The sequence below is a fragment of the Ylistrum balloti genome, unplaced genomic scaffold, assembly GCF_031769215.1.
Source record: "Ylistrum balloti isolate Yb309-2 unplaced genomic scaffold, AGI_CSIRO_Ybal_v1 Utg369832, whole genome shotgun sequence".
NCBI classification, from domain to species: Eukaryota; Metazoa; Mollusca; class Bivalvia; order Pectinida; family Pectinidae; genus Ylistrum; species Ylistrum balloti.
Genome location: NW_026781994.1, coordinates 781993 through 797176, shown reverse-complemented (window position 1 = coordinate 797176; position 15184 = coordinate 781993). Strand labels below are relative to the sequence as shown.

Below are 15184 nucleotides of genomic sequence, written 5' to 3'. Positions count from 1 at the left end.
CAACTCCGTTACAAATGATGTATGATACAGCTGTTCAGTTACAAATGATGTATGATACAGCAGTTCATTTACACCTGATATTGTGTGATACGACATCACAGTTACAGCTGGTATTTTGCTGACACAGCAGGTCAGTTACAACTGATATTGCATGCTACAGCAACTCAGTTACACCTGATATTGTATGATACAGCAGCTCAGTTTCATATACATACAAAATATGCTACTCCTGTTTCATATTTGTATTAAAAAGTAGATTGATTTTAATGAACATCAAAGGGTTATAATGCTTTCAATGCGGGTAACAAACAGCGCATTTTGAACGGAAATTTAGAGTAGACAGCATTTAAAACAATTTTTATTTTACATAATGCATGACTACATCCGTCATTTTGGGCTAAACTCATTGAAAGCGCCGAAACCTAATAATAGCAAAGGCAGTGAATAGGAATATTTGCTGCGCTGTCAGATTAAAAGATCTCATTGCATATTAATATCAACCTTGGTCCGTAAGATAACGTTGTATCATATTTTTTTTCTGTGAAAACAGAAGTCCTCACAATTGATAATAAGATTAACTTTAGTTAATACAGCTGATGTCAGTTATTATATCGTTATATTAATATTTGTAGTTAAGTCCTCTTTATAAACCATCTGAAACCATTATCAATTACGAATCACGACTGGAACCATTTGTATACTCACATCACATCTCTCATCGAAGAAATTATTTGTTCATTATCGAAAACTGAATAAACCATGGATTACTCGGAGAAAACGATTGTACGGATGAAGACCTCTACTATAAGTACTATCTCAATGATCTATACGATCGATGTTGAGATGGAATTATTTCAATTATATGATTATTAGAATTTGATACTTATCATTTGAGATTCATCCTATTTAATTAAACAGCCGCTTTTTGTACATATGGTTTGATCGTCTCAGAGAGTAGCACCACCATTCATTATCACTTTCATTTATATATATATAGTTGAGGTTTAGGTCCTATTAAGGGTATTTCTTCTTTGTGAAATCTTGAAATTCTCTTTGCCTTGGGAATTTTGATAGTTGATGGCATTTCTGTTCTTGGACACGCTTTCGATTTGTTCGTTTATTGATAAGCAATGAGTATTATGGAAAAACGAAAAGGAATGTATTAAAAAAGAATAAACAATAAATGTTATGTGAAAAGGTTTTTATTGTAAATATATATAGAGAGAGAGTGTGCAAAAGCATAAAGCATTCAGGGATCAACATCAAATTAATACAATGTCAATTTATTCAAATACATGTATATCAAAATATTGTTTTAGAATAGCTGTAAGTGATGACATGTTTCTCAATTATTATGAATATTGTATTTATTTTTGCCATCATAAGGATTTCTTAAATCATATATCATCCGAAATCGCAATTTCCTCTTGAAATTTTCAGACTTTTTTAGTTTGTTTAATCTTTACAGATTGAGTAAGTATATCTATATATGCTATTCAATACCACTTTAATTATGCAACAGTTAAAGAGTTTCTAAGATATATTCATTTTTCAAAATTATGTTTAATGATAAATGACACTGATAAGATACCTTGGGCATATAAAGACAAAGCATTAATAACCAACGTAATACAATCTAACTAGTATAAATTGATAGGAGAATCGACCCACTGCTGATGACATTATTAACAATTCTGTAATAAACGTGAAAGGCACACCACAGTGTTTTCGTTAGTAATATGCTAAACGTGTTTATCACGACACACAATTCAATATGATTATGACAAGTCTATCCTTTTGGAAAGACATGATTTCGGAAAGTGTAACCTATTTCGCCTTTATTATTTTCTTTTCTTACAGAATCTATGCTTTCAAAAATTAACATATATATGTATATATATAAACTAAACGTTTCAGTTTTCGTTAAGTTTAAGATTAAAATTCCTGGCTGTTTCGGTTCCTATCGCGGATTATTTCTTTTGAATAGTTCCGCATTGGCATGTAAAAAATTAATAAGCAAGTGTCAAAGAATGTAAACCTTTATTTACTGGGAATATAGTGATTATTCACACCTGATTAAAGTTTAGAGCATATCAAAGTAAAAGTTGATAACCGACGTGTGTCGACTAACGCATCAAACGAAATTTTTATTTAATCAGGAACATGACTGAAATAAATAAATATCGCTTTTCGAACCAGTTCATCTAACATCAACAGACTGAAACGGAAAGCTTAGCAAGACAAAATAAGTTAACTTCTTACATTTAAATCAAGCAGGAATTTGTTTCGAGATATTTTATACAGAAAAAGTCTAAATGGAACTGAAAATATGTCTGGCATACACAATTTACAGGTGAATTAACACTTTCGTCCACTCGGCGAACTGCGGTCAAGATTGTCGTTTGCGCTCAACAACAACCTGAATTGATATTTTATAGAAAGCGCAAACTGTTCTTTTTCACCTTATAATATTTAAAAGTGCATTTATAGTGCACAAGGTGAAGGCTAAGTTTACTCTACAGGTAAACTATTTGTGAACAGACTGGTACAGGCGATGGAGCTATCTCCCGCAGTATATATAGACATTTTCAATAACATGAGTAAACGTAATGAAATACAAATGTCATTACAAAACTAAGGTTAACATTACATTACAACGTATTAAAATGTTCCAAAACAATCGATTATTATGCTTACATTTACACATTCCACAAATGGAATTTAGTTTTTCCTTATATGATAGATTGGTCTTGTAATAAGGTCAGGACATAACTTAATTAGCATGAAAGCTTTATATATTCTTAAAAATACCTTCCCCGACAGTAAATACTGAATTATCAAAATAAACAAATAAGCTAGCATATTTTCATATAAAATAACCGTGCACATATTGAAGTTTTCCTGGCGATAAAATAATGGTATTTAATGTGTATGTCATCATAAAATCCAAATAAAACCTCATTTTCTTCCACCTCATCGTAATTTTGCTTGGTGTATTCATAGTGCTTTAGCATATATGATTAAATATACCATATGGCAAATTACTAAGATATAAAGAATGTTGCTTTGTATGTAAATCAAATGATGTTGATGAGAACAATCTTAATAGGTGGTCGATTTTAGGACAGCTGTAGATAAATACGAAGACTGACAAACAACTTGAAAGTTCTTTAACTGTATACTAGTATTGCTTTGTTGTTGCTTGATATGAATATTGCAAGGCTATCAGAATTGGTCATGGAATTGCAAACATCTAAATATTATTTCAAATTCACAAGAACTCCCATTGTCTATATGCTTTACCGATTTCTTACACATTGGCGTAGACAGTGCTCGCCTCCAGGTAGTCCTGTATTAATCTGTAGCAAAATATGTACTGTTCCTGTAATATAACAAAAATAAGACAAGAAGTGAAGTAATTAAATGGACAACACTATCTGTGTATAACAAATGAGATAGTACGAATTTTGAAAAATGTAAATAACATACATGTTCTCTCATAAACTGAAACATAACATTATCACAAACTACGCAAGAGAAAACTTTAAATAGTTCGGACAGTGTAGCTGACAGGAGCACGTTACCAATTGCCGTATGAAAAGCATGATTTTCTGTCTACTTTTCTTATTTTGTTTGTTTTTCTTGCATAGTTGAATAAAAGTTTTCTCCTTAATTGTCCTGCAGTATTAGCATGTCTTAGTTGTTATTATATTCAAAGGTTTGTTCCTAATCTAACGATTTTTGTGAACAATGCCGACAGTTGAAGCCAAACTTCTTTAGAATTTTATCAAGGGTTGCAAGTGTGTGATGTTTATCAGCGACTTTTTTTAAGGGGGGGGGGGGATGGGGTATTTCATTCCCGATTTGTTCGTTCGACGTGTCCGATATTTGTTTAAATACCTGCTAAAGTATGATTGGATTTTTCAACTCTGTATACCATCATATCCCATTCTAAAATGAAGGATTTTGTTCGTGCTCTTATGAGGACGTTCCTTTCCAAGACAGATGAACGACGGTACAAATATATGGTTGTGAACTATCCTGAGGCGCTTTTCGAGGGGAAAAAACGTTCAAATAAAAAAATATACGGAGGACGAAATCATAAAAAGGATTGAGTTTCTCTTGACAACGTCCAATTCGTTGGCAATATCCTCGGCATACCTAAAGGAACTAACTGTGCCCCTCTGCTGGCTGACTTTTTGTTTTCATGCGAGGCTGAATATATTGAAGAGCTTATAAAAACAGACCTTAGACCTTACAAAGTTTAATTTCACTTACAGATATTTTAATGACGTTTTGTCTTTATATAACAAAAAATTTATTGATCACGCGCATCGTATATACCCATCAGAACTAGAAGTGAAGGTCATTACAAACTCTTTTATATCAGCCCCTGATATCGATCATTTCCTTCAACGTGTCCAACATAAACAGCTTTCCACGAAGTTGTATGATAATCTTGTTGACTTTAACTTCCCTATTGTGAATGTTCCATTTCTGGATAGCAAAAACTTTGAATCCCCAACCAAGGATGTTAGCATGTCGCAGCGATTCGATATTCAAGGGTCTTTTTCCCTTATCGCGATTTTCATGCAGCAAATTGTCAACACATGGTTTCAAATGTTGGAGATAAAAATTGTGGGTAAATTTTACGGTCGATATAGTGATATCATTGCGAATAGTATCTTTTTTGTGTGATATGAAGCTGAACGTGTTTAATACTCGATAGCTTGTCTATTGGTTATATTGTTTTAACCTTCTTATTTGAGGACATGATGTTAATTACATAGACCCAGATTTACCTAATACATGTCGTCGATGAAGCGGAAAATGCTTACTCTTCTGTAACACCTGGATTTATTCTCCTCGCACTTTTTCAGGAGTCTCCGTGTAGATCTTTCTTTTGTTCTTTTTTGCGTTAATTTTATTGAATTGGAGTTGGAATTATAATTATGTTGAGATGTTGGTGTTTTCCTGTTGTTTTGTACCTACTCTGTAGTACTTTGACATCATGACTTACTAAGATCTACATGACTTACTTTATCGATGGTACAGGAGACAATTAGAATTTAGAAACGTCTGGCCCCATTATCATTGCATTATGTCAACAATTGATATCAAACATATGTTTAATTTCAAGTAAAAAATACGGCTATTGTAAGAAACTTGTATGTTGCACTGTAACTATCTATCAAAAAGATAAGTAAGATAGCAATGGATTGTGTTTAAAACACCCTGTAAACTATTCCAAAATGAATTCGTCGCTCTAACAATATTCATCATAGAGAGTCCCAAGACATGATAAATTAAATAATGAATATGCATTCAGAATATACTGACAGTAATGACGACGTTGCTGGGCCAGTTCATCACGTAGTTTGATTAACTGTAGTATATTATTTTACATGCAATACCTTGCTGGAGATACACTGTGGTCGCCGAATCTGGATCTGTCTGACCGCTGCCATGATGTCTACGTCACCGTGGACTTCTAGGCGCTCCATTACATTACACAGTACACATAAGAGACCGCTTTCTGTAGCGCCATCTCTGAAATTAATATTTTTGTTTTTTTGTTTTTTGGGATTTTTTTTTTTTTTTTTGTAGTATTTAATGTAAAGTATTCGATGTCATTTTAATCGTTCATTAAACACCAAATTAGCTTCAATAATTTAATAGCAGAGTATGAAAAGCTAAGGCGAAACTGAATATAGTAAAACAAATGTACACCAATCCGGAAAAGATTGTACAAGAAAACATAGAATCCATTATTTATAAATATGAAATATGTGAGTGATTAAATATCTGTATATATATATCGAAGGGTTTCGAAATTCAGGAAAGGAGTCTGGAACTGATGTTAAAAGTTAATGTAAGTATAGATGTGATGATCAACCAACAATATTAACTTCTTTCTAGCTCTATGTGTAGAATTTTCTCCAGACTAAGCCATGACTAAGTTGTCGACAGATCAAATAACCTGATGTCACACACCAACCTGGTGTAATCCTGATATTAATGGTTATATAAATGTTACAACAGTTTTAAGAAGATTCTTTTATCACGTTTCGTCCATGGCTACCTAACGTGGCAACGGCTATCTAAAGTTGTTACTCTATTTGAAATAAAAAAAGATTACATTATATCTAACTAGTACAAAATGCAAGTTCACCTGCATGTGATGATAACAGCGGGTGCATCTAATCCTCGCTTACACTGGATTGTCTGTATCAGTTCCATCATAAAGCTTGACTTTGGCAATGTTCTACCCCAAGAAGGTGTTTCGAAAAGTGTTATCTTTGTGTCAGCCCCGGTTTCCTGTTTTGAAAAGAAAAATTGATTTTTTTCGAGGAGTCAGTTAGAAACACAGGTAACTTATTGAATGAAACATTTTGTAACCAAAGAAAGAGTTCTTACTTTATTTTCTATGGCAAGCTGCCGTTCTTCAACTCGCTCAGATCCAAGAGAATGGTGATTACTTTGAATATTTGTAATAAGAAAGTTGCCAAACTTTGCCTGAGATCCTGCTGTTGTAGGCCAACTCGGATTACTCTGGAAGGAAAGACATTCAATATATGGAGTCTCTTTCTCTGATAAATTACTTCTCCTCGTGTTCATTTTACCAACCGCTGTGGAATGTTCATTTTACTTTAGAATATTTATAAATAGGTCAATAAAACAAATAAAATATCAAAGAGTAATGAAAATGTCCCACATATATCAATGATAAAATGGCATATACAACCGTCAATTTACATGTATAAAAAGATTGATGGTTAGTTCAGATAGTTTTTCAAACCTCTAAAGAACCAATTGACACCACTATTCCCGATCGTTCCTCTGCCACCAAAGATAGGAAGTCAGTGACGGTGTAGTCCAGGGGATGCTGAGTAAGTATGTAACCATACGGGGTTCTGTATCCCTGTAGTAACAAATTCAGTCATCATTTATGGATACATTTATACTAAATAGACACAACGGAAAATGTTTAAGTGTTGTATAAAAGACACAAGTTAATAGCACCTATTAATACCATATCACACAAAAGCGTGGAATGTAGATATGGAAGTGAACCAATTCCATCACTTAAAGAATTAAAATTCTCACGAATTTACATTCAGGGCGGCGATATATACACAATGCAGATAGTTGTTGCAATTATGATTAACTTATCCAGATGAATTTTAATGCATTCAGTTTAGTTTAGAAAGTTCATAAAGAAACAAATCTTAACAGAAGAGAGAAATACGAAAGAGGGTGAAGGTCAGAGTCAGATAAGTATAATTATCAAGAACTGCCTAGCATATTTAGTAAGACCTTTTAATATTTAAAACTTTGAATTTTGGTATAGATCAACGGGCAGAAAAATACAGATAGACGTGTTCTTAAAAAATGAAAATACCAATATTTTTGTACATGCATGTTTGACAACGGAACCAAATAATGTTAACATGATATTGATTTCATGTGTTCTGGCATCATGCTATTTATAATATGAAATATGTTCAGCTTATTTCAAATATCCATGATTCCCTCCTAGATTTCAACAGGTCTTATCAGGATGTAATGTAGTTTAACTCATTATCTAACTATAATGAAGATGTTGCTTTTTGAAGAATCGATACACATTTGACATTGTGTATTTTGACAATTCCTTTAATGATATCAAAACTAAAAGCAAAAATTGTATTTCATAGAAACCGTAAAAGTAAATTGTGGAATACTCGGAAGAATAAAATATTTCAAATTCTTGATTAAGATACTAAAGTACATATATCCAGTTAAAATATATTGACATTTTCTACATTGTGCCTTGAAATAGAATTATCTTAAATACATGTCCTCCTACCGGTATGTTGACAGCGTTGATATACCCCGATGGCGTAGACATTAGACGTGTCCTGTACTTTTCAACTGTAAGGATAAGACACAGCTTTCATTTTTAAGTAAAGGGTGCATTTTTCCAGAATAAAAAGATGATACTAGTGTTATGTTTCTTCAAAACTTACTTAAACTACACGGATATGTTTAATAAACAACAAGAAAATACCAACATGTCGACACAATCAGAATCCAAACTCAAATTCAATAAAACTAGCCCGAATAGGAACAAAAAGGTTTACACGAAGACTCTTGAAAAAGCAAAAGACGAACAAGACCCTGTGTTTCATCGACGACACCCGCCATGCAAATCTAAGTCAATCCAATTGACTAATGTCACGTTCTCAAATGTTAACAGGGTATAAAAAAACAGAACCATCAGGCGAGCATCAAACGATATTCCTCTCTCACATTTGCTGAAAGTATTATAAAATGCAAGAGATGATTAAGTTATGAATCATGTTTGTTATAAGTTATACTCATTCTATTTCAAATTGATTTAACTCTGAAAACAATATATTTTTTTAAATGTTGGTAAGTTTTTTATCGGTACTTTTAGATGTCTTGTTTCAAACAACCATTCCTTCCTGGATCAAATAAGCTACAAGCGACAAATCGTAAATTTTCTATGACCGGTAAAAACACCTTTGAGTCTGTACAAACCTGCTAAGATTGATGGGTCCCGGTTCTTCTTCTTGTTCGTTAAAGCTGTCTTATAGTCACTGGTATTATATTCAGGTCTTTCTAAATTTACCATCTACAAGATAAAGTATTGCTAATAAAACTAATTTTAGTTACGAACAATCACATGTTATATTGAATAGTCAATTGTTTGAATAAACTTTGTGTTGTGTAGTCTTTCATTGACAAACAGATGAATTACTATAAAATTCTTGGGTGTAATTTACCTTCAGATAAAACGAAAACATTATATTTGTGTACAGATTGAGTAATAATTACAACAAAGAGGGATTTTTTTTTTTTTGCAGTTTAACGTTTATGTATTGTCGCATTTAATGTTACTGTTCCCCGTAACTTTGCAAAACATTATGTATTATCATATGCAATGAAGGTGAATAGATAATATATTAAGTAATATCATGCTATGCATTATTATGTCATGCTATTATGTTGTGTTTGTGTAGGGTATATTATACCGATACGTTGTTTTTATTGAATAAGCACTACTTACTGCATACTGCTGGGTTGGAATGTTGTCCTCAAACATGTCCGCGATAGCCTTACAAAAGTCCGTCTTTGACATGCTTTCCGTTTCAACTTTTAAAGCCTCCAATAGTACATAATGAAGCATTTCGTACTGTTTCTGAAATGATTTAACATACAAGATATAAAAACATAGCTTCATATGTCATCCATGTGAACCGTATGCAAACTGTGTTGACTGATATTTTCAAGGCGCACCTTTGCAAACGTTTGTTTTCTCTCATTATTGTTACAATGACTTCCTAAATATTGACGCACTTCTGCGATCGACTTTCAGCGCTATTCATATGTCTGTATAACAGTATTTCTTATTAAATCCAACAGGAAAAAGCAAGATCTTACATTTATTTTACCAACTCCAAATAATTCAATAAGTGTGTTTGTGACAGGGAAGTAGACTTTTTCTATAGCTAATATATGCTGCAGCACCTCCCAGTCTAAATTTTGACTTTTCTTCCGATCACTTTAGTTTTCTCTTAGTCGCCCCCTTCGCTTCAAACTTTAGGCCCTTAACATCACTTACGAGTGCTAGAAGGACGAAACAGCTGTATGATGTAGCATCACTTACGAGTGCTAGAAGGACTAAACAGCCGTATGACGTAGCATCACTGACGAGTGCTAGAAGGACGAAATAGCTGTATGATGCAGTTTAATTCGTTGCTTTGTTCTATTGTTTCTTACTTTAAATTTGTATTAATAAATACTATACAAATGTGGCCTTTGTAAAATACATAATAATATTAAGCAAGTAATCCTACCGCCGTTTGTATCATATTCATTCGGTCTTTCCTCATTGTTTCAGTGTACGCAAATACGTCAATATCTCCATTGTTCTTTCCATCCAGTAACAAAGCGTCGAGTGCAATGTAAGTGCCAGTTCGTCCAATACCAGCACTGAAAATATCCGCAACACAAAACATAATGTTTGTTAACTCAGACAGAAAATAAGTATGTTGTTTTCTCCGCAACCATTCCTAAACACATTCCATATCATAAACATTATTCTTAGTAAAATGAAAATAAGATTTCTTGTTCTTGCCTTTATATCTATACATATGTTTACTCATGTAATTGTTATGGATAAAATCCGATTTATAAGCCTTTTCACTTAAACATCTCTGTTAAATACCTGCAGTGTACAATTAAAGGACCTTTATGTTTGGTATGTCCACTCGACACTCGCTTTTGGAATTGAAGGAGTTCAAAAGGTTCCGGTACTCCGTGGTCTGGCCATCTTGTGAAGTGGTACTGTGTTATTTGTCTTGTGCTGTTTGTCTATAAATTAATCCATATTTCAGCATTTATCTACAACTTTAGTGTCATATATATATTAATTCATAGTCACATTGACATCATTGACAATTTCGTACATTAACCTCAGGCCACACTGCGTGACTTCTCAAATATTAGATTCAGAGGTCTATTAGGAGAAATGATGAGGATAATACTCACTTCTTTGTTCTTCACTGAAAGTTTCCTAATGGTATAGAATGCATAAGTCATCTCTTCCTGCATTGTCACTTGAAATAGACCAAGCTCCAAGGGGTGTCCATCATCTCCTGTCCAGTATGTCGTACATTTAACCTAAAGGTGATTGTACTATATTAAGAACTTTTACATTCATTATTAAAAACAACTGTAACTGACAATGAAGAACCAGATTGACAGTAACAAAACCATGTCTCTTATTGTGTATGATTAAAAAACAAAATCATGTCATAGCCGTGGCTGCGTATTTGTTGTACACCTTTACGTGCAATCAAGCTAAATGTGAATCATAGTGGATTGTTCCCAATCATTACGTGTCGTAATAAACACAACAAAACCACTTACATCAATGTTCCCTGTAATGCTTAATTTACAAAAAACTCAATCTTAAGAAATCGGGTTTTACCTTTCCAAGTTCCACTAGATTTGCCAGCATGACAATTTTTCCACAATTGTTTTGCCATGTCATCCTCCAGAAATCCTCCATCGTTACAGCTTTTGGGCCTATTTTATGTAAAACAAATTTCAGTCAAAAATCATAAACAAGATCATTTTAGATACATATGTAAAGTTATCAGAAATCACTTCCAATCAATATATTTTTATATATTTTGTGAAAAAAATTGCATGTTTTATGTGATGAAACTTCTTAGCCAATACAAGTTTATCAACAAAAGGAAGGCTATAGAGGTATACATGGTGCAAAGATGTTTCAGAGTATGGTAGAAACATACACAAAAAGTCAATTTCTAACTTTCTATAACTTACAAATGCATTTGCCAGTAGATTTTTTTTTAAACTTTTGAACGATCATGCTAATCTTACTCGCCTTGTGTAGCAATGTATGCCTTCTGTTTTCGGACACCCTGCAAAACAGAATAAGACACGCAGAATATTTTACATTGTTGCAAACATCATCTTGTATCACAAATCTAATGAATCGAAAGTTACAAACGCAATATAAAATTGATTTCATATAAAACCACTTAAAGTAGATGATAATGTATTGATTTACATACATCGATAAAATTAGCATTGATGTAGTCAGTGCTGTTTTTCTTTTCCTTCTTAAGGATAACTCTTGAATGATCATCTGGAATATAATATGATATCAAAATAATTATATTCAAACAGAAACGGATTGAAGGTAACCTATGCACTGTATCATTTGATATGAATCGTTTTATAATGGAGTGATGCTAAGACAAGTGTAATGGTTTAGCATTTGGAACTTTTATAACGTACTGTATCTTTTAGGTCACAAAAGAAAACAATAGTGTTTTCCGTAAATATTTGCTACAGAATTTGTTCCAAAAAAGGTCTTAATTTGATTAACCACCATTATCTATACAGCTATGAACTTAAACTGTTAATACTGATTGTGTTTGTACATCTGATATACTACTAACAACTTACACGGAAATGTAGTTTTGAATCTATTCAGTTGTAAGTTTTGTGTCAGCTTTGATGTTTCGTGCGGATGTTTCAAGCCATGCGGTAAACTCTGAAAGACATAATCGAAATGAAAGGACAATGGTTTCAGAAATTAAAAAGGAAAGAAAATATGTAGATAAAAAGAAAAGAAATCATAATAAGAAGGCAAGTATATGCAGGGTTGATATGCTACATTTAATGTGATGAGGAAACGTTCCTTGCGTTTTGTTGTCTTATCTAAATATGGCTTACATTGAAAATTTCATGCATGCAATATTATTTATCATTAACATACTGTCATAGAGTTTATCACCAGATGAGTTTACACATAGTTTTTATATCATTTTGTGCTGTTTAGTTCCCCTTTACTAGTTACCTTAAACTCCACCTCGTACATTTCATTTTCGTGTTTAGTTGTTACAACTTCTTTCAATTTAGACACTAAAATTTTGGTTTCTCCTCGCAATTTTATGTCGTTTGGGCCATTGACATAAATAACCTCGTCTTCGTCAATGTCAGTCTCATTCACGTTTGCTGATTCAACCGCTAATGATGTTCTATTCTTGCAGTCACTTGTAACAACATTTACATATACGTGTTCATCTGAAGTATAGATAAGAATAAGGTGTCATAAGATAACAACAGATTGTGCAAAAGAGTCCAATATAAAATTAAACTGCCTCATACGAATGTTGGTGCTTCTAGGACAATGATGCTAAGGGCCTAAATCTTGAACGCATGAGGCAACTGGGGAATACAAAAATTTAGATGCTTATATGCACTAGACCTATTACTCGAATAAATGGAGTTGATAATTTCCAATATCCGTTGTCTATGGAAAGCAATATTGAAAACCTCTCTGTTTGGTAATCAGAACTGAACGTCTTAGTAAAAAATTTAATGTTTGAATCATGTATAGGCAACGACCGCCAAAGAGAAGAAAACAAAGTTCCTTAAAAAAAGAAAACAATAATTAAATGAGTTTGCATACAATATAGCTATTTTGATGTTATAAAATAGCCAGTATACCACAACTGATATACAAACGTCTTGATTGGATTATATGATCTAACCACATTGGGACATTTTACAAGGTTTATATGATGAAATATACACTGAATTCCAATCCAAGCTGTGTGGAGTTATCCCCTTCATCACAATCAAATATTACCAACGTTTACTGTTCATCATTTAAAAATTGAAATAAATGGTTTTATGCATGTTGCAATACTTCTTAATAGTTTATGGTAGCCTTTGGTCTTTTTTATGATTTTACATGGACCTTGAAATCAGCGTTGAAGGAGAGATATCATGATAAATGTAAACACATTCCCACTTCAGTTATTATACATAAGGAACATATATATTGATGTTTTACCAATACAAACATAGGCTAAAACACAGCTTACGGGTAATTGATATATGTCTTTTCCTAAATTTTAGACGTTTCAGTTGTAAGTATATATATACATATCATTAATTAGCTTGTAATCATAATTATTATAACGATGAAAATACAGAATATTATTAATATACTACTGTTTCACTTAATCACTGCTTGCTCTTGATCTCTTTTGTGACGTTTAGATTAACTAATACAGGTATCTTTGTAATCGACGTATACAATGATGTGAATTGTACAGAATGTTAAAATTAATTTGAGCCTAATATCAACTAACTATACATTAGAAAATAGTTTTAAAACGGTCCCTTTACTGATCAGATGAACTTTGTCAATATTATACAGTGATGTGACAACCCCTGAAATGTCTGGTTCTAAGACGAATAAATTAATATTAATAAATTAATTTAAGAAAGCACTTAATATTTTAAGTTATAACAGCAAGCATTTGTGTCAGTTATTTGTGTCACGATGTCGGTCATTACAAACAAATGCATTCTTTCATTATCATTACACGGTTTTATTTGAATTCTCCATAGCAGTGACACTATACTGTACATGGAATTTATTAAGTCTCAAAAAAAAATTATCGTCATTAAGAATTTCTTGCAGTAACGTATTCAAGACATCATAGTTATATATTTTATATCTAAGTTAAACAAATTGTATTCTACAAAGGTGAAAATAACATTGATCACACGTATCGATTACAAATGCTAAACATATCTATGTATTAAGTAGATTGAGCAACTACATATAGTTCCCTGTGTCGAAGACGATAATATACCGTGGATATTCAAGGGAAATGCTAAATGAAACTTATGTGTCGTTGAATGTACAATGATGACCAATTATACGGTTTTAGGTCGGAGTCATTAAAGACAAGAACATGAATAACTGAAAAGTGATTAGTTTGATGTTTACTAATAAATCCGAAAGATTTTTGAATTTGAAAATATAATTCATGAATTATTTCTTGATATAAAGAAGTGGAGATCGCCTTTTGTCACCTTGACGCGCCTTATTTATTCCTGGCAACCGCCACTTATATATATTTTATAGAGTATGTATATACATGTGTACCGTATGTACATATTTTTGTAAGTGTAGAACAATGGGTTAAAGGTACCTCTTCTACTAGAACGCCGATTGGGTGGTATGTAGTTGTTACTCTCACGCCCTTCTTTGCTAGCATTTCTGCGTTTCCTGAAAAATGCAATTCAACATGAAACCTTTGACGTAATAGCATTGTCAACAACATTACCTTAATATTCTTTAACCATTTTGTTCCTAGAATTTTTTTCTGCATTTTTAAAAAATGAACAAATTATAAATTTTAATTACACATTGAATTGAGTTTTTTCGGTAATAACTGTCGGAGAAACGATTGAATACTGACCTTACAACAATGTATGCGACCAAAATAACAATCACAACAGCTACAACAGCGGCCACACTTCCTCCGATCGCAGCACTGCTTCCAGACGGGCTTTTCTCATACTGTTTAGTTTGTACTATCACATTAAAAATATGCATCATGTTAGTTTGCCTGGCAATTCCGTTATTGTTTATCTTGTTTTCATTTTGGAACGTGACATTCCTTACTTGGATCGACCAAGAACAACCTTACGGGTATCGTCGTGGAAGCAGCATACGCTTACCCTGCCGGAACACCTGGTTCTTTTTCTTATACGTATCCAAATCCCCCGGCAGGTGGGTGAGCGGATCATGTTTTTTCGGGAACCATATTTTCAT

General features: G+C 32.7%; 1 protein-coding gene across 1 annotated transcript; it reads right to left on the bottom strand.

Annotated features, from left to right (window-relative positions):
- Positions 1 to 3310: 3310 nt before the first annotated feature.
- LOC132545233 (receptor-type tyrosine-protein phosphatase delta-like) lies at positions 3311 to 15184 on the bottom strand. Its single transcript, XM_060208909.1, has 19 exons — positions 15091 to 15184; positions 14829 to 14943; positions 14559 to 14635; positions 12404 to 12630; positions 12010 to 12097; positions 11613 to 11686; positions 11423 to 11459; positions 11000 to 11097; positions 10558 to 10689; positions 10235 to 10380; positions 9864 to 9999; positions 9074 to 9205; positions 8545 to 8638; positions 7850 to 7914; positions 6800 to 6922; positions 6418 to 6552; positions 6173 to 6318; positions 5415 to 5550; positions 3311 to 3382 (listed from the first exon to the last, which is right to left on the bottom strand). Exons 1-19 carry the CDS (start codon positions 15182 to 15184, stop codon positions 3311 to 3313), a joined length of 2127 nt encoding a protein of 708 aa, XP_060064892.1.